The 26,184-nt window shown below is 40.0% G+C and overlaps 1 protein-coding gene and 1 long non-coding RNA gene across 2 annotated transcripts; one reads left to right on the forward strand and one right to left on the reverse strand.

Moving 5' to 3' along the window:
* Positions 1-643: 643 nt before the first annotated feature.
* On the reverse strand, positions 644-10,723 carry LOC307265959 (3',5'-cyclic-AMP phosphodiesterase 7B-like; the record flags this gene model as incomplete). Its single annotated transcript, XM_080047815.1, has 12 exons — positions 644-1,562; positions 1,689-1,769; positions 2,201-2,297; positions 2,396-2,540; positions 3,064-3,155; positions 3,553-3,684; positions 4,656-4,756; positions 5,034-5,129; positions 5,322-5,385; positions 5,534-5,697; positions 5,981-6,070; positions 10,381-10,723. The coding sequence occupies 12 exons, from the start codon at positions 10,721-10,723 to the stop codon at positions 1,294-1,296; spliced, it is 1,674 nt and encodes a 557-aa protein (XP_079903941.1). The 3' UTR covers positions 644-1,293.
* An 8,061-nt stretch (positions 10,724-18,784) lies between these two features.
* Positions 18,785-26,017, forward strand: LOC307266302. Its single transcript, XR_013845369.1, has 4 exons — positions 18,785-18,900; positions 23,020-23,106; positions 24,690-24,736; positions 25,400-26,017. It is a non-coding gene; the product is annotated as an uncharacterized lncRNA (long non-coding RNA).
* The last annotated feature ends 167 nt before the right edge of the window (positions 26,018-26,184 follow it).

The following is a 26,184-nucleotide window of genomic DNA, read 5'->3' on the forward strand; positions in this document are numbered from 1 at the left end:
AGATTAAACAGGAAAGAAGCTGCTGCAGTTCCTTTAGAGTGAGTGTTTCAGTATGCTGGTATGGTTGGAGAAAAACAGGCAGACACTGTAAATGTAACAGTTGGATAGTGTAAGAAAGCTTACCCAGAAAATGGTAAAACACCATTATAAAAAATAGGTTTAACAGACGGACAGACCAAATTGCTGTTAAGGCTTTGTTGTATATGAGCTTGAAAAGTGAAGTTGTCTGTTAAAATGAATGAGCCCATTAGGTTGTTACAAAGGTAACACCAGTGTAGAAATGATATTTTACCAATATTCATACCCACTAAAAAGGTTTTAACATAGGTTTTGGCATGTGAAGTGCGTAGGTCATACATTACAGTATGTACAGGTTACACTGTTTATAACATTACATATGAACACAAACATTTATTAACAAAGAAAAAAGAAAAAAAAGTCTCTGATTTGTTGTCTCCACATCGTTGATTCTGCTGGAGACCAGAAACATCCATCTTAAGTCTCCCTGCCTCACTCAATAACTGTGTGGGCCAGTTCAGTCAGTCATGTACACTTCACAGTCTACAGTGCCTTGACAAACCAACCTAGTGCTCGTGGTAAAATACGCACATCAGTGAAAAGAACACCAGTGAGACACTTGTATGAAAGAGCATCTAATAGAAGTGCAATCTGTACAAAAAGAGAGAAAAAGTGAAGAGCTTAATACAGCATATAGAGTCTAAAAGTTTAAAAAGTATAATATAGTGGATTTATTCATATATTTCCACTTTTTCTTTCAGGTATTTTATGTCATCTTTTCCTGCGTCGTCCAGAGCTGACTTCTATGTCGTTTTGGCCTTTTTATTTCTTCACAGTTCTAGCAGCATTGTGCAACATCAATAATAATACGTGACCCCATCGACCCCTCTTCTTCCACCAGCCATCACCTTATCATTCTATTCCTGCTCTTCTCAGATACTTTGAGGTCAATAGCACAGGGTTAAAGAGCAAAGGCGTCACTCTGTCACAATGGCATATTTACTAAAATCATCCACCCATTGGCCTAACTGAATCTCTCTTTATCTTCTTTTTTTCTTTTTCACTGCAGGAGTAACAGTCTAGTGCTCCAGCAGATGGAGCCATTTCCCATGGTTCCATGGGCTTTATTCCTCATCAAGTGCTGCCACTTTCGCAATTGCCAACTACCAGCAGTGGGAGGACAAATCTGCTCTTGGACAATCAAGGAGGTGGATTAGCACTCCTCTCCTCCGCTCACAAGGGAAGATGAAACAGCTCAAGAGAACCAGAGGAAGATTAAGGGATGTCTTCCCCCTCTCCACCTCCTCCTCCTTCAGGCTGGGGTTCCTCTGCATCAGGCTGTTTGTTTGTGTCTGCAGGTGTGTGTGCGTGTATGTCTGAAGGTGTGTGTGCGTGTGTGTCTGTTGGTGTGTGTGTGTGTCGTAGGAGGCTCCAGCGCGCCTGGTTCTTGTGCAGGTGGCCCATCATGGCGTGGCTGAGCAGGCTGGGCTCAGTGAAGCGCTGCCACTCCTCAAACAGGGGCTCCACAATGTAGGAGATGAACCCTGAGGAAAATGAGGCAAAAATGCAAAAAAGGCAGGATTATCAGTTGAGGGACATAATACGGTTAATGATACATGATGATACAGTTAGATTTAGGTGTATGTAAGTTCTCACTCACTAATACTCACCTATCTGAATGGCTGGGACCGAGTCAGCCTGCTGGTCACACAGAGGACTGATCTCCAAGTCAAACTTTCTCTCCAGGTCACCTGACAGGGTAGAAGCCAAAGAAGCCAAATTAGGGAGACATAGTAATTATAGTAATGGATATAGTGTTTTATTGATTGACGACCATTGCAACTCTCACACAGCCAACATTGGATCATATGAATCAATGTCTTCAGTTGTCCATTGCTATTAAAATGGGAATCTCTCTTTCTCTACCATCCATCCTAAGAATGACACACTGGCAACATGTATTTCTATCATATTCTTAACATGGAGCAGAGGGGGTTTGTGGGAGCATGTGTGTAAACATAACTGTGTGAAATGTGCAATTGATAGTGAAAATGATTTGCTCTGTATTAATATACAGACTGTTAATAGTATTAAGGTTTTAATTTGAATCCTCACAGCTTAAAAGTGACATAACGCTGTGCCTTTAATAAGACATAAAGTATATTTCTGAGAGGACACTCACCTTGCCTGTAGAACTCCTCACACACCCTATCACTCCACTTTTTGCTCAGCTCCCAAACCCGACAGGGGTTGCAGACGTCTGCACACTTTAGAGCAATCTGATGGCAAAGAGAGAGATTTGCACATGAACGAAACATGAGGATAGTTAGATTAATTGTTTCTTCAAATGCATGGACATAGTGTAATGTGAGTATACCTGCAGCATAAAGTGCCTGTGTGAAGCGAGCTGAAGGTCCAGGTCTTGGTTGTCTAGATGTTCTCTGAAGGTTGTCAGGAACTCGTTCTGCCTGCTGATGTCTGTAGCCAGGATGAGAGAGCCCAGCTGCTGTTCTATGTCCTGCCTGAGGAGTAGAGGGGGGCACTGCTGAGCCAAAAACAACTAAAAAACACTACAGCCCGTTGCAATATTGGATTTGACCAACAGCTACATTTTTAAGAATATACTGTGTATTTATTTATCACTGACTTATTCCTGCCCGCTTGCCACACCTTTTCTACAGCTAAGTGCTAAATGGAAAGCCCGCGTGTGTAGCTGGTTTACGACTGACCCTGACCTCCTGACCTTCCTGTGGAGGCTTAGCGATGAAGGGAGATTATGATAGTGAATGCGTCATGATTATTTAACCAAAACAAATGTGTGTGTGTTTCTATTTTAAATCTTTTGCAGGTGACAGGTTTTGAATTTTCTCAATGTTTATGTTTGAAGAAGTAACAGGAAATAAAAAAATATTAATAAAATTAAAATAATGCAGGTAAATATGTGTTTATATTATATCTTTCAGAATTTTTTTCCATATTGATACCAGCCAAACAAATCCAGTGTGTTGTTGTTTTTTTCTGTGTTTGCGTGTTGTGTTTTCTTACGACATGTCAGCAGGCAGGTGTGACAGCAGTCCTGACTCTCGCAGCATGCCCACAGTGGATCTCCAGTGGTGACTCTCCAGCACTGACCTGTTCTGTATGGAATGGGGGGTAACAACCACAATGTTTTTCAAACACACTCAGTTTCAGGCTGGACAATACCAAAGCTATGTAATATAGCACACATTAATATTAGAAATTAGCAATTCAAAAGCTGAGTTCTGATGTTCTTCTGCATTTAGACAGTTCAAAGCAGATAAGATAAACCTTGTTGCATTTGTCACTCTTTTAAATTAGAATTGCTGTGTTGCTTAAGCCTTCCTAACCTTACACATAACATCACCACCAACAAAGGAATGTATAATAATTATGATATCGGACAGTATTGGTATCGGCCCATAATCCAAAACACAGATATCGGAATGGGATCGGACAGAACAATAGTGGATGGGTGCATCTCTACTGAGAAGATGTCATGCCAGCCCTGTGTACCTGGTAGAGGGATGCCAGGTGGTGTCTGGTCTTGATGAGGAAGGGCTGGTTGACTCCAGGATGGTCCACGTCGTGGGCGGCCGCCGCCATCAGACCCAGAAAGACGTCCAGAGGACTCAGCTGCTCTGCCAGCTACAACATAGAATAACACCAAACAGGGCAATGGCTGTTTAACTAGTATCTGGTTTTCCTCCATGTTGTCACTTTGTCACTTTATCCATGATGGTTGTAAACAAAGATAGCTGAAGTGCGCGGCCGGCCTTCAGAATAGTGATTATTCTTATTGTTGAGGCTCTTCTCAGACACTTAATATGGAACAAATCTATACTTGTGACGTAAACGAGCTGGCTTTCACTCTGTATGGGTGTTTGAGGGTGTTTTACATTGTGAGCCCCTTTCATTTTTTGGGAAAGATACTAGATAAAAAGATAATCACATGAGGACTCTAATATCCTCAAATTGTTCTATATTGCTAAGCTGAAAAACAAACAAACAAACAAAAGTGTATGGTTTTACTCCTCTATCTAACTGTGTTTTTTGGAGCTCAATCAATAAATCAATAAATAAACTCCCCCAAACAGTGTACCAATTGAAACTCAATCTTAATAAGCACACTCAAAAATATAAATTTGAATTCATTACAGAGCTAGGTGTGTGACAGGGTAAGGATACATGATTAATGATCAATGAAAGACAAAATGGCATACTGGTGGGAGAAGCAGTATGCTTGACATTTTATACTGCGTGTGTACACTTACAGTATGCAGAACACTTTGACATGTGTGCTGTCTTGAGTTCAATGTATTCATCTAAGAGCTTTTAACAAAATAGGGGCATCCCAAAGTGAGTCACGGACAAAACAAAGTACACAAAAGCAATTACTGTATGAAGGGAAAGATGCAGAGACACTTAATCTGGTCAGAGGGCTCTAGGGATTTCTCCAGGCGCTGATAGATTATGTCAAGGAGAAGCTGAGGCCTAGCAAGCCTTTATAGTGTGTGTGTGTGTGTGTGTGTGTGTGTGTGTGTGTGTGTGTGTGTGTGTGTGTGTGTGTGTGTGTGTGTGTGTGTGTGTGTGTGTGTGAATACAGTTCCATTCATTACCTTGGGCTCCTTCAGGTAGCAGTACATGGCTTGAGTGACATCCGCAGCATGAACAGCATTGTGATAGGGATTCTGGGAATGGTAGTCCTCTTGCACCATGCCTAGAAACACAGACAACAAGGTTTAAAACCCGTTTAACTATCATAACCTCCACATTCTTCATATGGCCTTAACGTTATATAAATGCCTTTGAATTGAGCGTAGCAGAATCTTACTTGTAATAAAATAATTCAGTTGACACACCAAGATTATACCAATCCATACTCTTTACAGTATTTGATGTGCATGTGAATGAAAATAATCAGTTTGCAAGCCATGATCATCAAGTAGATTCAATTAGAATTTTGCTATTCACATCAGGATACACTTTTTATTTACCAAGAAACCTGTGCAGCTTGACCATGTCGAGCTGGAAGTGGTGAATGAGACCGTAGACATTGAAGAGATGGCACATCAGAGTCACTAGGCTGTTTCCTACAGCACACACAAAATATCCAAAGAAAAAAGAGTTTGAGTGCATTAATGTCAGCTATCTGAAAATAAAATGTTACACTACGCAGGGTAGGTAGTAAAACTGTTAAAAATGTTCTCATAAAAATGTAATTGCGACACAAAAAAACAAAACATGCAATCTCAGTTACACAGTAACACAAGAAGCCATCTTACCATTTGTGAGACGGTCGAAGAGGAAAATGTCAAAGTTCCATGTGCTCACTTTAGATAGCATGTGCTGTAACCAAAAGACAGGCTGTTTTTAGAACTGATCTGTGACTCACAACTGATACATACACAATACAGAGAGATGCCTTTAACCTCAGCTCATGTGATGGGTTGTTGTGAGTGAGTGAGTGAGTGAGTGAGTGTGTGTGTGTCCTCACCGCAGCTTGGCCCAGGTAGTCATCATCCAGCAGGTGTAGTGACCCGGGGGTGTGGGGCATCAACCCCCTGAGAAGCCTGGAGGCGTGGCAGTATCTCTGAAAGCTCAGCTGACGCTTCACCTTTCTCCTGGTGCTCGACTCTACCTCCCCCTGCAGGGCACTGGCTGAAATGACAAAAAAAAAAAAAATCAAAAAATGTACTCTACAGGTGCTGTTCTAGAGAGGTGATGATTAATGTTGAAGCATTCTTTTGGAGGATTGCGGTTTGTGGTGAGGCTGAAATGCATTGCATAATACTGACGGGTTTCTATTATTTCGTCCAACCCATTTACTTCCATTTTGAAGTTTGGATTAGAAAGCTATGACACAAATGCATATGAATGGACTATGGAAATTAAAACATCTAGATTAGAGTTGTGTTAGGGGACGGACTGATGGCCGACTCACTTTTGAATATCCGCAGGTCAATCAGCGGGTAGGAGCCTCGTCTCTCGACCAGCAGCACACCAGCATGACCAGTGTTCAGTGTGCCATCAGCTGCACACACAGACAGTGGAAGAGAGAGAGAGAGGGGTGGAAAAGGAGAGGAAGGAGAAAAAGAGAAGATGGGATGAATAACTATAAATATTTGGTGCCATTACCGAGGTTCTGTTGTAGCCAATTTTGGAGGCAGACGTGCTCCATATGAGTTCCATCAATCAAACTTTCCAGATGGAAGTATAGGGACTAAAAGCAGAGGAAATAGGAGGAAGAAAGCAGGCAAAAGGGTGATGGCTGCTGAACAGAGGACAAGAGAGCAAAGTGTCCCCAGTGCTTAAATAGATGTTCAACATAATCAGATTTAAAAATTGTTCTTCCATCAGATTTCATGAAACAAGAGGATCTTTGACATTGCTGAATCACTAGTACATTGTGCATCTGGCCCGAGGAGAATGGATTTTGTGCCGCTGTGCAGCTGTGGTGGTTCATGTCGGAACACTTGTTTATATATGTATATCGCTGCATCGACCGTGAATGTTCTGTTCATAAAATGAGTATATTCTTGTTTTAACCTAACCTCACTTCTTACCTAACACCGATTGCTGATTTGATGCAGTGTAACATTTTGAAGCGCAGGTTTGAGGACTCAAAGGTGTGTATTGTAACCAAGGACTGGGCAGAAGAACTGGACAAAATGTCTGAAGGGTTTGTTTCTAAAACACGATCGTTTAAACAACTGACGGATGTTATCTCACAAAGAATAGTCAAAGATAATTAGTCATATGTCCAAAGTGACCATGTGTTCCTAAACTGCTGAGAATGTTTGTGTCTACGTTATGAATTATTTCCACAGGGAAAGTGTCATTTTGGGTTTGAATCCTTACTGTGAGTGAGCACCTACAAAACAAAGCAGTAGCACAAAGGATCTTTGAATACTATAAACTGTTTAGAATGCACTATACAGACCATCGGGCCCTAAAAAACACAACAGAGCTAGATCCCCAAGTAACAGAGGACATGCACACATGAAAGAGTCACATCTTCCTTGAAAAAGCTCAAAACTATGGGAATACTGAATAATTTACAGATCAAATGTGAGGAACTGGAGCGTATTGTGTCCCTGAGGTAGCCAATTCCCACCACCTTGGTGACTGGCGCTAGGTGAGCGGCTTAACTACCTGTTAATAGGGTCAGTGTCACTGTGGTAACTCTCTTCGGTTGCCAGATCTTGCCCTGCAAGTGTGCGTTGCCAAAGTGGCAGGCAAAACATTACAGGCACGCTGTTGTGGTATTGGTAAATGTCTGTGTGTGCTGTGTATGCTAGGTAGTTATACATAAAACATATGGTGGGAAGGAGACCTCATTCCTTTTTTATGTAGTACATACAAATATGAACTGCTTTTAGGGATGTGACTCAGCCTGTGTGTGTGTGTGTTTGTGTGTGATTGTGTGAAAAAAAGGCACCGCAGTAACACTCAAATCTCACACACACACACACACACCCTCCCTGGGCTCTCTTCCTTCACTCAAGCTATCTCTCCATACTTCTTATTTATGTCAGTCCATCCTTCATTTCTTGCGTAGTTCTGGCTCCTGTCTCCGCATCCTCCCCCCCTCTCTCTCTCTTTCCGTTACTACCCCCTCAACCTTCCCATCATCCTTTATTCCAAGGATGGTGGTGTTATTCAACAACAACACCACCTCTCACCATCTGATCCACGCTTTGACTTGCCTCTCTTCTCTTTAACTCTGTGTGGTAAAATAGGTCATTGTATCTGCGATGCTGGCAGAAGAACTGGGTCATTCAGGATGGAAGCGTGAATCAGTGGGAAAAAGAGGTCTGAAGATGCTGCGATGCACGCGCGCCTCGTCATGCACAACAAGGCATACATGGAGACAAGCAAACGACACTCACTGAACATACGCACGCTTGAAAATGAGGTTAAATCCCTGATTCTAATTGTGAAAAAACAACATCATAACAGACTTTAAACACATCACCCACACACACACACACACACACTGACACATGGGGCACTGTTATGAATATGTTCACTTGGCTTCACTTGAATCTGTGGGTGTTTACGGCATCTATTGTGCTTTAGGGGCTGTTTTCAAGTCAGACACATATGAGGTGCCAACACTTGAATACAAACAGTTTCAAACACACAGTGGCAGCTGATGCTTCAGGCCGCCTGCAGCTGCTGCTTCTTTTTCACGGTAGAAGCGTACAAGGAGTCGACATACTCTGGTTGGAAACTCCGGACACACTTTGATATTTATGTGGGATTCTACAGTGACAGAACAAGCATATTTAGACATATTAGCTTGATTTTTCAGTTGTTTGGTTGATAACAATAGTAAGAATGACTATTAAAATTCCCAAAGCCCATGTTGACATATTCAAATGTCTTGTTAAGTCCAGAAGCTTAAATATAGTACAGAAATATTCATAATGTTATCAGAGAAAATAGGTTCTAAAAAATAGGTTTATTGATCATTTGATTGATCAATTATCAAAATAGTTGGCAAGTAATTTTCTGCATATTATCGACATGGATCAATTGACTGGATCATTTCAGCTTATTTTAATGGTTTGTGCAAAACCTCTAGGTAAATAGCCTTTATCCGCTGCGTTTTAAAGATGAAACACATAATAGTTAGATTTAATAAACGGTTTTGCCTGTGGGCTTGGGACACATAACTGTTCTTTCTTACAAATTTTCGGTCCTTGCAGCGGTAAATGTCAAATTGACTCACTATCAGCGCTGACACGTTATTTCAGTGTCTGGAGACATGACATCAGATATTGCACAGATCGCCTTTTCGACCTCTGTAAGGAGACATGAAATGAATGAGGTCACCACGAGGGAAAGTCACAGGCAGCAGTCAACAACGTGCATTTGGCCATTTTCCACCTTATGAGTCACGGCTTCCGCACAGGTCATTTCCAACAATGTGTGAATCATCAATTACTCCTGACTATTCAAAATCACATTAAATATGTATACTATATGTACAATGTTCAGTTTATGTTATCAAGTGACTTCTCATTAAAGCATTATTCTGGAAAAACATGTATTGTATATAATAGTGTTCATTACTCATGGGTATCAGATTCAAGTCTTTCACTGCATAAGACTTATTTTACTAAATGGAGATGAGTAGAGGTGGTGAAAGAAAATCGATTCATGTAAAAATCGCGATTCCTATCTCCTGCGATTTTAAATCGGTTCATAATTTGCCAAAATCGTTTTTTTTTTTTTTTTTTTACATTAATCACATGCATTACAAGCTTCACATTAAAAAGAATTGATTAAGATAAATAGGACATAGGCTTTAAGTTGCTTTCATGTCATATTTTGCCACAACGCCTCTTAGCACACAGTGGACTGGAGTAGATCCTGAAATCCTCTTTTGTACCGAAATCGATTTTGAATCGAGAATCGTTTTGTATCGAAAATCGATTTTGAATCAAATCGTGACCCCAGGAATCGGAATAGAATCGAATCGTGGGATTCCAAAAGATTCATAGCACTAGAGATGACATCAATATTTTCAAAAACATTTGACAGCTTGTGTCATTCTGACAATGCCAACTAAATGATGTCAATATAAAAAGGCAGAAAGCCTAAGATCAAATCATTAGATCTGATCATTCAAACTGTTCCTCCCTTATAGAAGTATTTCACACCAAACTGTCAACAATGTTAATTTGCATCTCCAGTGTTACACTCCAGACAGACGGCCAGAGTCACTGGACTGATGGCGTCATGTCACTGTGTCATCAGTTACAGCTGCGGCTCAGCAGATGGTTACACAGATTTATTTGGTGGACTCTCTGGCTTACCAGTCCAAATCCCTCATTTTACGCTTCACGGTACCTCTGAACCTCGTCTCAACCCATGTTACTTACGAGCAAACGCATGTTAAAACATATGGCCAGAGGTGTTCTTGTCAAAGATAACGTGCCTCACACACACACACGCACTTGCAAATAAAACAATGCTTGGAGTACCACTACACACAAAATGTATGCAAGAAAACCACACAAAAACACAGCCAGTAATCCTTATAAAGAGTAGTGACCTGCCCAAAACAAGACTACTATTTTAAAGAGACAAATACAAATCCGTTATACACAAATCATTACAAATTGTGAAGGAATGTGACCGATAATCCCCAGAGCCCCACACACACACACACACACACACACACGCTATCTGTTTTCTACCATTAGTGTGTATCATGAAGCATACACAGTTGCCATGTCAAACGAAAAAGAAAAAAACATACATAAAAGACATTAAACATTTATCAGCAACACTGACTCCCCCAAGCTTCTATAACATGTGGGTGAAAGTTACCTTCCAGATGAGCACTCCCGTCCTCATCAATGCCATCATGTTTCACCTCCTCTATCTCTTCCTTCTCTGTTTCCGACCAAGTGCCTGCCTGGCTTCTCTCGGGCCCCAGGGTGCCTGCTCCCCGGCGAGCCCTCCACGCCGCCCGGAGCTGCCGTATGAGAGCCGGGAGCTCCAGGGCCAGCGACAGGCCTCCCCTGCAGCTGACCGGAGGCATCTTGAGGGGCCCCCACACCGGTGTGCGAGGGGCCTCATCGGGACAGACCCCCACTTCCACCCTGTCGCCAAGACCAGAGTCCGGCATCCTCAGACCTCCTGGGGCCCAAAGCTCCTCAAGCACTGGCATACCTCCTCACACACACACAAAAAAAGACGCGTATTTGACGCAAAGGTTCAACGTAAGATGGAAAGATCAAAGTGAAGAGGATGTGAGATGTGGCAGGAAGGAGAAGCTGGCTGTCAGGTAGCCATAAAGGTGAGGACAGTCAGAGTCTGGAGATAGTACCAAGACAGAGGAATAAGGACCGCAGACTGAGAGACCAGAATCAGTACCAAACAGGTCAGAGGCACAAAAGAGATTGAAAGCCAATGAGCAAAGAGGGATGAAAAGGACAGGAAAAATCGCAGTGGGAGGAAAGGCCAGAAAAAAATTAGTGAGAATCTATCTCTATCCCTCTCACTCTCCCGGAGTCTGCAACTGCTCCGTCCTTCTGCCGCATTCTCTCTCCTCTCTACAGTTCTCACTCGCGCCAGTGTTGTTGTGGAGTCTCAATGCCCCTCCCCTCCCAGCTGGGAGCCCCCGCTTACGCACTCTCTCACTCACTGCCTACATGCTGCTGCTACAGCGACGGCAGGCCAATAGGGTTTGCCTGGTGCCCGGTGGAGCTTTCGCTTAACCGATACACAGCCTCGGTCCCCCCACATGAAGTTCTATAAATAATATAAAAAATGTGTATCCAACAAAACAAATCCATACAGACGACACAAAAGAGTCGGATCAGAATGCCGTGCAGGATTACATTTTTCAATGATTTGACTCAATAAAATAATTTTTAATCTATAAAATAATAAATAGTGCAAGAAGCCCATCAAAAATTCCCTGAACTAAAGATTTCATCTTTGCAATGTTTCTTCCAACCCAAAAAAACAAAACCAAGGTTGATTCAATTACAATAAAATACAGAGAAAAGCAGCACATCTGATAGGCTGGAAGCAGCAACTGTTTGACATACTTAATGAATGTCATGCATGATTAAATCAAGAAATCAATGAATTGTTCTTATTGTTAAAGTACTGGTTCTGCGCACGAGTTAAATGAATTAACCTATTAACATTCAGAAACACACAGCAAGGATTTTTCATTGACGCAGATAAACAAGATTTGATTACATATATTTAGAGCTGGTCTAGACTAACAAAATAATTTGTCTCATCGTCTCATTACTTAACAGAGTCTCGTAAACGGAAATTGTTTAAATATCCTTAACTCAGATGGCTTTAACTCAGAGGAACGGATTAATTCATTAGAAGCTGAAAACACTCTCTTTCGGCTGAGCCTAAATGTCAAACAAACCCAAAGGCTTTCCTATGGATATTAATTAACAGGAATGAAATGAAGTGAATGTAAGTAAAATAAACCTATCTGTTCCACTCTATAAGCATGTAATCCTGAAAGACGCAGTGCTGTTACCATTATATATTTCCAGGGAAATGTATTCTTGAGGAACAGTGACACGCATACAAAGGTAGGCTACTAAGGCGCACACACACACACACACACAAACACACACACACACACACACACACACACACACACACACACACACACACACACACACACAGAGACAGGAACAGACTGCCACATATCCTTGAACGTCTCACATTAGACACAATAATTCGATTGCAAGATATCCAGAGACAGAGAAGAGCGTTGAGATAAAATATACAGGCTGTGAGAAACTGTGAGAAGCCACCAGTGAAACACAAAGTCCAGCAGGTTGAAATACACCAGGCTGGAAGTTGTTGTAGCTGTGATCACAAGCAGTTACTTGATATTGTTGTGTAAAATAATGTATTTTCTTGTTGGGTGTAGTAATGTGGTGAGATATAGCCAACAATACTCACTCCACACACATCACTGCTGCTACGTGTCACAGGATTCATAATGTCAGGCTGTTAGCACCAACTGGCCTGGACTATATTGAAACTATCTTTCTATATGTTGCCATGGGCAAAAAACAAAATAAAATAAAATCAATCAATGGAGAATAACAGAGATCTAGTCTTCCTGGGACAAAACCATGCTGAATGTGACTTTAGTATATGAGAACATATGAAAAGCGTCCTTGGGTTTCATGAAAGCCGCTATATAAATCTACTTAATTATTTTTATTCTTATTCTTATTATCATTTAAAGAAAGGGTGGCAATAGAATAACAGCAGCAAACAAAATGAGATATGATTTGTAACTCTGTGAACGTGTGAAAAGAAGGAATGTGGCCGAAAGAGAGAAACATATCAGAGAGCGGACGAGGTCAGTGGGAGGCTGGATTAGTAAACTTGGGAGTGAGCCAGTGGACGAAAGAGACAAACACACACACACACACACACACACTGCACAGTAAACAGTAGGACTGAGGCTCCACCGCACTCTGTGTTGTTTACGTGAGTGAAAAACTCTTATTTCCGATTCTCTTTAATGATGCCAGCAGCGGTCACTCTTCGGGGCTGGCCGCTATAGAAAAGTGGGTCAGACTGTGAATGAAATGGCCTGTCTAAAGAAAACCGCAGCTTGTGTTTCGACTGTGTATATTATCAACATTTCAGCCTGTTTGTGTTTGTGAAGGTGAAAGTTGTGCATGATTAGACCACTGGTCATTTACAATCTCCCTTACTGTGCCCTTTACTTATCTTATCATATGTTTATGCAACTAAGCACTTCTTCAAAGAACATTTAAACAACTTTGACATTAACGTGGGGATTAAATGCTTTAGCTACATGTCAGGGTCTTTGAGGTCTGAGGCTGACGCTGTTATGATAAAAAGTTTCATTTTGCTGGCTCCAGTTAAGACAAAACTTTAGAAATCCTGACTGGAGTGAAAGTCAACATTATGAGTTCAGACCTAACGTTTGTTCCTTATAGTGGAAGGCAGCTTCTGATTGGTTCGTGCCATCCATAAAGTGTGGAGGGCCCCGTCTGACTGAAGGCTAGATTGAGGACGACATGCATAAATCAATCAGAGGCTGCCTTCCACTAACGGAGATTGGAGAAAGACCACTGATCTGTGAGACTGAGAGAGAACTAAACTCGTAAAATCAGGCTGGCCTACAGATTACACTGGGTCATAAGGTGAGTGCCAGCCTTCAGCACTGTCACCAAGTATTTGGACACATCTCAGTTTGCAAGTGGACAACACATATTGGAAACTTTTTGCACCAAGGTATTCAGGTCAGCAGTCTTACCCAGCATGCGTACTTGTGTGGCATTCTGCTCCGACCTTTTAAATGCGACTGCTCCACACCTCTGAAGAAAAGAGAGAGAGAGAGAGAGAAAGAGAGGCTTAGATTAATATTACAACACCTCAACATACACACTGCTATCAAAGAGCATCAATGAACGTCACTAATAAATTGAATCTTTGCAGAAAGTCAAGGTGACATTCTTTGCAAGGCTTCACAAACAGGGCCCTATGTCACACTGGTGGGCCATTCTTCTAGCCACAAACCCCGAAAAAACAAACAGCAGACTTTAACTAAGTAATTTGTTTTTTATTCTTCCACATCAGTACAAGTAACATTAGATTAAAAAGACATGTTTTACTGCAAGATAAAGGCAGACAAATGATTATGGGTTCAAATGTAAATAACTAAATGTTGATCCCTTGATAATCCTTTTTTATTATTATTGCTGTATCTGCTTAAAGATTACTCTTCATCTTAGTGAGTGCTTAGTGCGTAGGCACAGTAAGCGACAGTAGCGTCTGCCGTTCCATCAGCAACATGTCTGTGTGTTGGCCAACAACACTGGGAAAGTGGGTCAGGCAGCAGTCTGGCATAAACTGGCAATGATTTTCACATTAGTCACATGCTTCCACATGGTTGGTCCTCATAGTAAAGTCATTTTTGGGGCATTTTCTATCAAAGGTACGGCTATTGTTGGAAAAGGTTTGATATCAACACAGATACTTATAGCTTGATTCAGATACAAGTCCGTGAATTTTTTATTTCGATAGAATGATGTATGAAATCCGTATAAACAAGATGCCACTACACATAGTGGCTAATGGTTTTCAGCTCCTTTGCATACACATCAGCTAAAATCGACTGCCTTCAAAACGACCACAAATGCCCCTCCTCCTGAGCCACTGCAGCTCCAACAAAATATACGGGCAAAAAGGAACAAAATGTAAACAATGCAATGAATCAGGAGGCGATGTTATGAAGTAATATAATAATAATTTCCATCAAGAGCCCTATGGTTTTAGATTAAAACCAACAATACCATGCCCATCTCTTGCTGCTGAGTAAAATTGATTGTGCATCAGCTGTGTGGTAGACTGCCATTTGAGGTCAGTTACTAATCCTCATTGCATCCCAAAGTCTGGTGCTGCAGTTCACTTCAGGCAGACGCAGCGTGCTCAGTTCATTTCCCAATTGAGGTCATCTATTTAAAATAGCTAGCTAGTAATGGCTAAAATAGTTATAATGACTCAACATCTGTGTGCATAGTGGTCGAGAGTGATAGGGGATTAAATGCACTAAGCAATGTAACTTTGAGGCACAAAGAAAAACACACACACACACACTGGATAGAAATCAGGTTGCCCAGCTGATCTGCATTAAAAATAAAAATATGTCTTACATGGTTTTTATTGTTAGCCCTCTGGAGGGAGAGATAGTCATGGAAGTGTGCCTCGAGTAGGTTGATTTATATCTAAATGATAAATTACGGTAGCACACTGTTGTTTGCGTGCAGGAAATGGGTGGATGGAGACAAACCTAAAGCAATGACATTTGACTCATCCAGCCCACGTGGCTGTGGAATGTTTACATGACGCCCTCTGTGAAATGTTATTTCTATGACATGTACGTAGCTCTATGCTCACATCATTATTCGATTTTACTGGTGTGTCTCTCTCTCTCTCTCTATTTTCTTATGGCTAGCTGCTGTCAAACTGTTCACGTTGGGCAGGTGTGTTCACTGTCTCTTGTATGTTCACCAGAGCTGGCACAAAATGGATTTGGAAAAACTGTTTCACATACCATATGGGCTTTACAATATTTACATTTATAATAATTACATGATTGCTGCAGATTTTTTGCATTAATAAACATTTTCTATGCAAAAATATGTATCTATTTGCATACACAAAATTACAAGAAATTAGAATAGATTAGAATAAGATTGATACATTTTAAAGAGACAGTTTCTAAACCCTCCATGTCAATGTTTGAAGAAGTGTAAATACATGACATACAATTGTGCTTATAACTTAAGGGATGGATAGGCAATGAGGAACAAAACAACAAAGGAGGTTGTTCCAAAACAATCAACAAGTAACAAGCGTTAATGTAAAAAATAATAGATAGTAAACAAAAGTCAAACACCCCTGTGTTTTCACTATGAAGTTCAACCACATTGCCCATCCTGTAGGTTCTTCGCATAGAAGTAACTTAATCAGCATTCCAAGCTTTTTTTTAATCACATGTAAAATGCTCTATAACCGAACACACAGACACCAAACCTTCCTTATAATGTATCCTCCTGCTGCACACCTGCCCCTTCCATGGCCCTATAAAGAAAGGCCCCTTCATATGGTCTGCAGTATCAGGCTGTAGGTTCGCTGCTGTAAAAGCTGTCAATACACTGACGTGACACATTGCAATAATAATACACAAGGCCTACTGTAGCCCATCACTGCAGCTTATAGCAGGGGGGGGGAAATACGGTATAAGAGTCTGCGGCACCAACAAATAAAACAAGGTCACTAAAAAGTCACTTTCTAGATTCAAAACATATTAGCCTACTACGTCACCTACAGTCTATGAGTAGGCTACTACACACACACACACACACACACACACACACACACAGGAATAATGACGCTAAGCATACGCAAAGTCGAAACTCTCTTTTGAGCACTTAAGACACTAGGTCAGGCACATTATAAACATGTAACAGTTGTTTCCCCTTTTACCAGGCCTATTCCAAAACAACTCTGCGTAGGCTATCTATTTGGAGGCACGTCTTCCGTATCTTACATACCTCGACCATTAAACAGGACATTTAACCATCGTAGCCGCTCGTGGGAAGAGAGTGAATGCGACGGAGTCAGGCGCGTGCAGAGTGTTTTCATCAATTTTCATGCCTCGCGCGAACCGCATAGGCTACAGCAGAGCCCTAGGAAAGGGCTACAGCTGGACGAAAGAAAGGTCTATGCCGTGAATGACACCTGTCTATCAAAAAGCTAACAATTTCATCCTCCTCTGCTCGCGAGACCGTGTTCGACCTTACTCGCACTTTAAAGTTGGTGCAGGCTTTTCAAAGAGGGCAAGGTGAAGTTTCCGTTAACTACACCCCTCCTGCTCCACCGCCTCTCTGCGCGTGCCACTGCCGCTTATATGACTGGGTTGTGTGAGCCGCAGAGAGAGGAGAGGGGAGGGGCTGGTTGGAGCATCATAGGGGCGGGACTCGTAGGGAGTCGACCAATCAGCGCTGGATATGATCACTGATTTGAGTACAATTGGTGGTCCTGAATTAAAGAGCGCTTTTAGGAATATTTTAACCAAAAGGAGTCGGAATGCGGGAGAGTTTGCCGAGTATTGCCCACATTAATGCGTTTTATTCAAGCAATCCTCTAGATGGGTTGCATATTGTAGGACTATAACGCCTACTAATGGTCATATAATGTGGTAATTTAGCACCCGTTGTGATTGATCAAATGTAGAGGCAAATAACATCTATTATAAAATAATGAATGCCCTCTTGAAGAATAATGCAGCTGTCAGTTCAGTTTATATTGTTATTTGGTGGAATATAATGGCCTTTTAACAAGTAAGTTTCTTGGTTGGAACCATTGAAGGTTGATAAAAAAAATATCTCTGTATAGTTGGTTAGTAGTCTGGGGACACTTGACTACAGCAAGCTTTAATATAGGGTGGGTGTAAACATGATAACATGATATTGGAAGATATTGTTGCTATTACTGCAGTATTAATGTCCAGTAGGTTTGTGAACAGAGTTTTTCTTTAGAAATATTAGATTAGTAGATGAATTTAGCATTTTTCATTAAAAAGAAAAACACCTAGCCACCATATGCTTAGTTTGCACATATAAAACCCAAAAATGTGGTAACAATGCAGAACACAAAAAGTGACAGCCAGCACTTCAGAAAAAAGTCTAGACACCAAGAAAAGATGTAAAGAATTTAAATTGTGATTTATTTATTTCACTTCCCTTCCTCTAGAAAATACAGGCTTAATGTGTGTGTCACATGTTGTTACTGCTTCTGCTTTTTCATTATGCCTTATTGTAAGTTTATACATCCAATGATAATATCCATGTTTAATATTGTACATGGTCCGTCTCAAATCACATCAACACTTTCAAATATGAGCAGTTGTTAAATTAGTTAAAACACTTTTTCTTTTTAAACTAATCATTTAAAAGAAAATTATTTGTTGTAGATTATTTAAATGTATGTTTAGTGTTTCCTCTACATATTTACGGCTGAGCCTGACATATCCTGGCAGGATGTGGGTTACTTGTTCTGCTGATGATCTCATTTTGTGTTACAGTTACGAAGAAAAACAATGAAAGGTTTGTATTCTTGAAAAGAGTGAGGTGTCTAATTATATCAGAGAGTGAAATTGAATTATGAAGGCATTAGGGCGTAATTTTTAGATAAATCCTACAGGAAGGTTTCAATCAATATGACCAAGATATTTCTGAAATAGGGGGTTAAGAGTGCCTATACCAAGCCAAGAGGGGGGCATGTACCCATAACATGCAGAGGTAATTTGTTTACATACTTTATAGGCCTACTATGTGTTTTGTTGTTCTGCCGAGCAGTTGTGCCAGCAAAGGCTGCATTAGTGCAGATGCTTTACATCGAAAAAAGTGTCTGCACGATGTTAGCAAGACTGTGACTTCTGCAGAGCAGCGTAAAGGTCAGGTTGTTTCCTCCCATCACTTAGGTTTGTGGGAGGCTGCACTTTGCACGTTTCTGTGCAGTGTATAGTTTCCTTTGAGAACTGAAACAGACCAACTTGCAAATCTGTGACATATAACAAGAGGAATACAGAAGTACGATCTCACTTTTGTTCTTTGCCATAGGCAGGAGTTGTACTCTCCTTTGGCGGTGAAATTACCATGATGATATTATTCAAACGATAACTCCAATAGACATAGATCTTTAATGAAACCAACAAGGATGGATGGATTATTCATCAGATCTTTCTCACAACCCAGATGGTGAACCAATGTGAAGAGTCTGTAGCTAACCTTCTATACAAGAAAAGAGGTATGTGTTTTCTTTTGTTTGGTAAGAATATTTTTTGGCATTTTTATGCTTTACTGGACAGTTTGGAGACACAGAGGTGAAATGGGGCAGAGAGGGGTATGACATGCAGAGAACGACCCGGGTCGGATTCAAACCTGTGGTCTGCTGCTTCTGAGAACTCAGCCTCTATATTGGGTGGGCACTCACTATACCATGAGCGTCCACTTGTGTTGTTTTTTTAAATTAGATTTTGGAGGGTAGTGAAGAAAAAATTGTGTACGTTAAATAATGTGTCATCAGCATATATGGAATTAACGTTTGAAAACCTGCTTTGAGTAAGTATTTTTGGAATAGTTTAATAGAGGGAAAGAGGCATTTTTATTTTGTTTACACTGTTGGTTAAAAATAAATAAACAAAGCGATTATTCCTGTAAACCAAGCAAAGTTTTCATGTCATGTTTGAAATAGCAATTTGAAGTTTCTAACATCGTTGTGTATTAATTAGTATAATACGTAAGTGTTAACAGAATTTAGTTTGCTTTATTGTATAATATTTTAATGCACAATACATGCTTTCTGCCTATTGAACTTTGTCTCAGTAAACCTGACAACTCCAAGGGGTTTTTGCTACACTTTAGGACAAAGTTGTTGTTTGGCCTTGGAGGGGAGGCTGCCTGGTGGGATTTTGGCCCATACAGAGGTATGACGCATTCATGTGCACAGTAGTTTCACTCCCCATATTCTGTTATCAGACATTGTATGAAGGATAACACCAGCTGAGATGAATTTCTGGGAATATCTACCTAATTAAAAACATTTCTGCTTTCGCCAGCAAAATAAGGGCTGGACACACCAAACTTAGTGTGTGTTTGCGCACACACCACCTTCTCTTGCATATAATCCCATGTACACTGTTCATTCGATGTATTCAATCATGTAAGCCCATTTGTGATGCATGTTGTTTGACCCTTGCATGCTGTTTGCAAGTAAATTCACCTGCTTCCAAGAAGGCCTGACTCAGTTTCAATTATTCAAACACTTGGGTAGTTTGATGAAATAATTCTAGTAACAAATGGTCCTTCGAGTTGCCGGATCCAACATCTTCTTCTCTGGACAAGAAGAGCCTGCACCGTGAACGGGGGAGTCCAAGATCTCTCGACAAAAGACCTCCAGTAAACAGAGCTACAAAAGAGGCTGTCTGCAGACTCTACTTGGACGGAGGAGGGGTGACGGAATCCAGAGCCAAAACTGAGCGAGTCGAGGCTTTCTTGAAATCAGGTGAATATAAACAGCTGATTTTGTTTTGTCCAGGAATTAGGAATTCCTTTGTTTTATGTATTAGGTAGATAAACTAGTTTATGAAGCAGTATTTCTCATGGTTTTACCGTAAGGGAGAATAACTGATCGTAGTGTTTGGGAAAATGCACTAAAGAGAAAAATATTTCAACCTGTAGTGTTTGGGGAGATGCACTAGAGACAAACCTATCTCAGCCTGTAGTGTTTGGGGAGATGCACTAGAGACAAACCTATCTCAGCCTTTGGTGTTTGAGAATTTACACTGTCAAAAACAAAAGTCTCACGTACGTAATTAGATGATCATTAGTGTGGGGTCGAGGGTGGTCCCTTTATTCTGACAGATATAGTTTGTTCCATTAAACTGAGAGTTCTTTGTAATTCGGGAAGGTTTTATGGAAACAAATTGATATCTGGCTGCTTGTTGTTACTTAGCCTGGGGATATAGTACTGCTCCAGGGAGTTAGTCTATGACAGGTTGTTTATTTGTTTTGTTTTGTTATGTTTGTCAATAGTCTACAACTGCAGAGTAGACTTATTAGTTTTGTTTAGAATACATCACATAGGGTGTTCTAGTTTTAAATTGGTGAATTTTATTAATCAATTGGAGGGAATAGGGGTGTTCACCCTGTTTAAATAGATTACTGGGTAATTTGATATTAGATTTTACATTTAAAAAAATTTAATTACATAATATGGATAATGATAAGATAGACATTAGAAAAAAAAGGAGACTGGTGAAGAAAAGTCTCCTCTACCCCTTCCTGTGTCTCTTTCCATTGAGACCCAAAACCCCGGCTCCTCAGCTGCTCTTCTGCTGGCAGGTCCAGAGAATCAGATAAAGAACAGTAAAGAGAAAGGTGGTGGCCAAAGAGATGAATAAGAGAATGTTGTTGAAAGTGTAAGAGGAAAAAGATTGTTTGGAACTGATTGTTTATGGATGTTATAAAGAAAGAAAAAGTATGTAGGGGAAGGGAGATAAAAGGTTTTAGTAAGTGTGAAACGCTTTAAAGTTTAGAGCTAAATATCTTGCCAATCCAAGACCCATAGTGAACCTTAAAGATTAAAGGTGCAGTCAATCATTTGAAGTCCCAGCATAAACTTACAAAAAAGCGTCCTTTTGTGTTCTTTTTATGAAAATGTTCACTGAAAAGACTTGTTCAATGCTTTTGATTTGAATTACAAGTTAAAGGGGATTTTTATGCTGAAAATATGATCATAATGTGTATTGTTGATATAAATTGATTCAAAAACTGAGCTTCTCAGGAATGTGGTGTGTGTGTGATTCAGTCCCATGCAGAAAAGGGAGGGCCTGTCTCACTGACTGCCTGTGTGTGCTTGAATGCTGCCCAAACACAGACAAAAAATGTGAACTGAAAAATGAAATCAAACCTATCCTAAAATGTTGTTGTGCGTTAATTGTGACATCTAGAGCAAGCAAAATGGATAGGATGATATTTTAGAAACAACCCTGGCAGAATGATGAGCATTTCTTTTGAGAACATGTTACTGCTCAAATTCATTCTGTTTCAGATGCAAGGAGAAGACGAAGCTGACCATTCTTCAATAAGGACAATTGGACACTGAGGAACAATCTGAATCGGTTATGGTAATATCCTACATAACCATTCCCCCAGTGACTGTGATATGAAGGACACTTTGCGTCAGAATGCCACAAAAGGACTTGTTGACCATCAAGACGATCTTGGTTCCTGTTCCCTGGCTTCTAAAAAAACTGTCCTCTCTGAAACTGTACATAGACTGTTGCACCAGTACACACACTTGCATTTTCACAACTGTGATGTTGATGTACTTGATATTATTCTGCTTGACTGAAATATATTTACTCATATCCTTTGCCCTTTTGCTTTGAAGTGTTACCTGAAAGTAGCATTAAATATTATAAAAAGGGTGGAATGTTAACAGAATTTAGTTTGCTTTATTGTATAATATTTTAATGCACAATACATGCTTTCTGCCTATTGAACTTTGTCTCAGTAAACCTGACAACTCCAAGGGGTTTTTGCTACACTTTAGGACAAAGTTGTTGTTTGGCCTTGGAGGGGAGGCTGCCTGGTGGGATTTTGGCCCATACAGAGGTATGACGCATTCATGTGCACAGTAGTTTCACTCCCCATATTCTGTTATCAGACATTGTATGAAGGATAACACCAGCTGAGATGAATTTCTGGGAATATCTACCTAATTAAAAACATTTCTGCTTTCGCCAGCAAAATAAGGGCTGGACACACCAAACTTAGTGTGTGTTTGCGCACACACCACCTTCTCTTGCATATAATCCCATGTACACTGTTCATTCGATGTATTCAATCATGTAAGCCTATTTGTGATACATGTTGTTTGACCCTTGCATGCTGTTTGCAAGTAAATTCACCTGCTTCCAAGAAGGCCTGACTCAGTTTCAATTATTCAAACACTTGGTGAAATAATTCTAGTAACAGTAAGACTTACGTGGTCTGATGATGAAATCACGCTGGTGTGACGTTTCATACAAATGAGAAAGAAGGAAGAGATTAAATGGCTTCCAGCGTTGAAAAAGAAGTGAATGTAAGTTAAACGATTTAAGTTGAAATAAACATATAAGTATTTAGTAAAGTAGCTGGAGGTACTGCAGTTTGGAAATGTACTGTTTTTATTTAGATGTAGACTGACTTGGATTGATTGAATCAGTCATGTAGTCAAGCACAAGTTAGCATGTTGAGGAATTGGACATTTGTTTAAGCAATCTGCTTAATTGCAAATAACTGGTAAAAAAAATGTGGTGTCATAATATCGGTGTTACGAGATTAATAACATTTTGATATTACATTGTTGACAATATTGCAGGTTTCCATCGAGTGTGAGGACAATGCTGATGGAATTCCTGGGGTAGTCGTCTATGATGATCTTACATTTCCCATTTCCTCTCAACAGGTAAGGTTTATACCATTTAGTTAGTTTGTTTAACATCTATTTAAATAAATGGTTTTAAACAATCAATCTTTGTTAATAGAGCAGTGGTCTTCAAACTGTGGGGCGCGGAGTTATGGCAGGGGGGGCGTGGATGAATATGTGAAAAAAAAAACGTAAAAAAACGATGTTAATGTTTTTGTTATTAACATCATATTACGCAAATGTAAGTTATCATACAAAAAAAAGGAATAAAATGTTTTGGTCTAGATAGTTAATCATCTGGGAGGTAATCCGAGGTTAACTGATCACGTCACGTTCACGTCCATGCACAGTCTGTATTGAGTTTATTTTTTTTAAAATATGGAAATGGGGCTGCCCTCAGTTGCCCATGCACTGTGTATAGTCTACAGCCTTTTTCAGCCTCGTCTGTGGAAATAAAGATAGCTGGACAAGAGTTCTTCTGCTTCGTTCCTCTCACTGCATTTAAATGCATTCGCTATATTACAGAGAAATATGTCTCGTTAAAGAAAAAGAGCTCCAAGCCCAACCCAGAGGACCCTGCATATTCTATTTTAGATTAATATTTTTATGGAAAATTCATGTGTCTTTCTTCAATAGCTTCTAATTCATCCGACTCAGTGTCTCCAAATTATTTGTTCACACAAAATCTCTCATATTTAGCCTCCTAATCTCAAAGTGCACCAGATTCATGCATTTCACTTTAAAAGGGTAAAAGAAAATCTACCGGGGGGGCATACTTCTGGGCCCCCCTAGGAGGGTCAGGATCTCTGCTGGCTACTCTTTTCACCCAGCAGGACATTGGAGGCACTAGCGAAAAAACACTGGGAATGACATCTAACAAAAGTCAATAATTTGGACAAGTCTGTCTGCCTATCTTTCTAACTCCACTGCACACTCAGTCACTAGGCCTACTATCCACGCTTAAAGGAAGCAGGATTAAACCACTGGATTAATATGTTCAAATGTATTTTGAAAAAGCAAAACAAAAACATACTTAGATAAAGATGTTAAAATGTTTAACAAAATGTGTTTAAAAACACACAAAGATGTTTAGAATGTTTCAAAAATATGTTTTAAATGTGTAAAATAGGAACAGAGTTGTTTAAAATGTGTAAAATAATTAAAAGATCTTTCAAAACACAAATGAAAAAAAAATGTATGGGGGGGGGGGGCTACGCTGAAATTTGTTCTCTGAGGGGGGGCTCACTCTCTCACACTTTGAAAACCCCTGGCCTAGAGGAAAGAGGGCCGACCAGTAACCGTGAGGTCGATCCCCGGCACCGGACAGGGGGGTATTATTTGTAAAGCTAGTGGTGGTTGGTATTGCATCTATGATGCCCACCATCTCTAGCATGTGTCCTTGAGCAAGGCACTTAACTCCAAAACTGCTTCAGGGGCGCAGCCCCTGCGCATGACCCCCTATATAGAACTGCATGTTTGTGTTAGAGATGTAGGAGGGGGGAGGGAAAACTTAATTTTGATTTCCATGTAAGTGACACCTTATGCATGTGTGTTAATTGACAATAAATGACTTAACTTAACTTGTGCATTGTGTTCTTTCTGTGTTTTTCTTGCATGACCAGGATGACATAGAGAGATCTGCATCTGCTGATGGACAAAACTTTTTCAGGTAAGGCAAGTAAGGTATGTTTGTTTGTATAGGTCCTTTCAACAAAATGGCAATTCAATGTGCTCCACATGAATTCCAACAAAGTCAAGTAGATGGCTTTAAAAAAAATACGATTAATTGGAATAAACAGTGGGATAAAAATTATATGAACAGAGTGTCAAAAATCTAACCTGATGCAATGCCATCAGTATAACCAGAAATGCTGTAAGCCCCTAATCATAACAGAGCAGCAGATCAGAAATCTGTCTGCAAAATGATAATGTATTTTGTTGTTTGCCATAAGCTGTGTATATACTGTGCTAGCGTGAGCATGAACATGATGAAAGAAGAAGCCAGAGTTCTTTATAAATGCAACAATTTAATATAAATATTCCGTCTTCACTTAGGAAGCATTAACTAAACGTTTATAACAGCTTAGTTAATGCCTACTAAGTCGAAACTAAGCATTAACTTACCATTACGCTTAGTAAATGCTTAACTAAGCATTACTTAACTAAGCATTAACTATGCATTAACTATCCGTTAATAGCATAAACTAAGCATTAAATAACAGTCAAGTAATGTGCCCTTATTGTAAAGTGTTACCATTTTATTTAAGGCTTCATATGAATGGATATAATAATTGTAATACTAATCATATATAACTTCTCTGCTGCATTTCAGTCTTTGGGAGGAGGAAGAGGAGGAGCGTGAAGACGATGTCAGGGGGCATCTGCAGCAATCCGGAATCAACATAACAATATTTTGTTGTAGATTTGATATACATCATAATCGCCAGATTGAATGGCATATGTGCATTCTTGTGTTGGGGGTTATTTGATCATTCATCAGCAATTTGTTTTTGATCCAAGCTAAGAAATCCAAAACAGAACTCTTCTTTGCTGGAAGCCATGGCAATGGAGACTCCAGGAAGTAACTGCTCCATGCCAAGAAATAGTCTGGAACGTAACCCCTAATATTTTCCTTTTTGGTGTTTGTACGGATTAAACAGACACACTATAGGCCTATCAATAGAGTATTAATAAGTAAGCCTTTGAGATGCTGGTAGTTGCTGGTTGTTACCTTTCAACAGAGCCAGTCAAACTGTTTCCCTGTTCCCAACTTTTATGCTAAGTTAAACTAATCAGCTGTGTTGTGTTTAATGGAGTATTCAACCTTATTCTTAACAACAAATTCAATATGCTAATTCACTATAGCATTCATTATTGCTGTAAGCTTTATCCTGAACTGAATTAAATCTCTAAATAGATACTCCCTTTTCTGTAAAGAGATACTTCTGTTTAACGCTATAATAAACTTTTCTTGTTTGTCCATATCAGTCTTTTCTTGTTCCTTCTTATCAGTCCGCAAATCAGCAGTGAACAAATCCTAAATGTAGCGTACAATTTAATTAATATTATGCACATCTTTCCAGAAATGAACCAGAAATGTAAAGTGAAGTGTTGATA

This window comes from Ammodytes marinus (assembly GCF_949987685.1).
Source record: "Ammodytes marinus genome assembly, chromosome: 19".
Classification (NCBI taxonomy): Eukaryota; Metazoa; Chordata; class Actinopteri; order Uranoscopiformes; family Ammodytidae; genus Ammodytes; species Ammodytes marinus.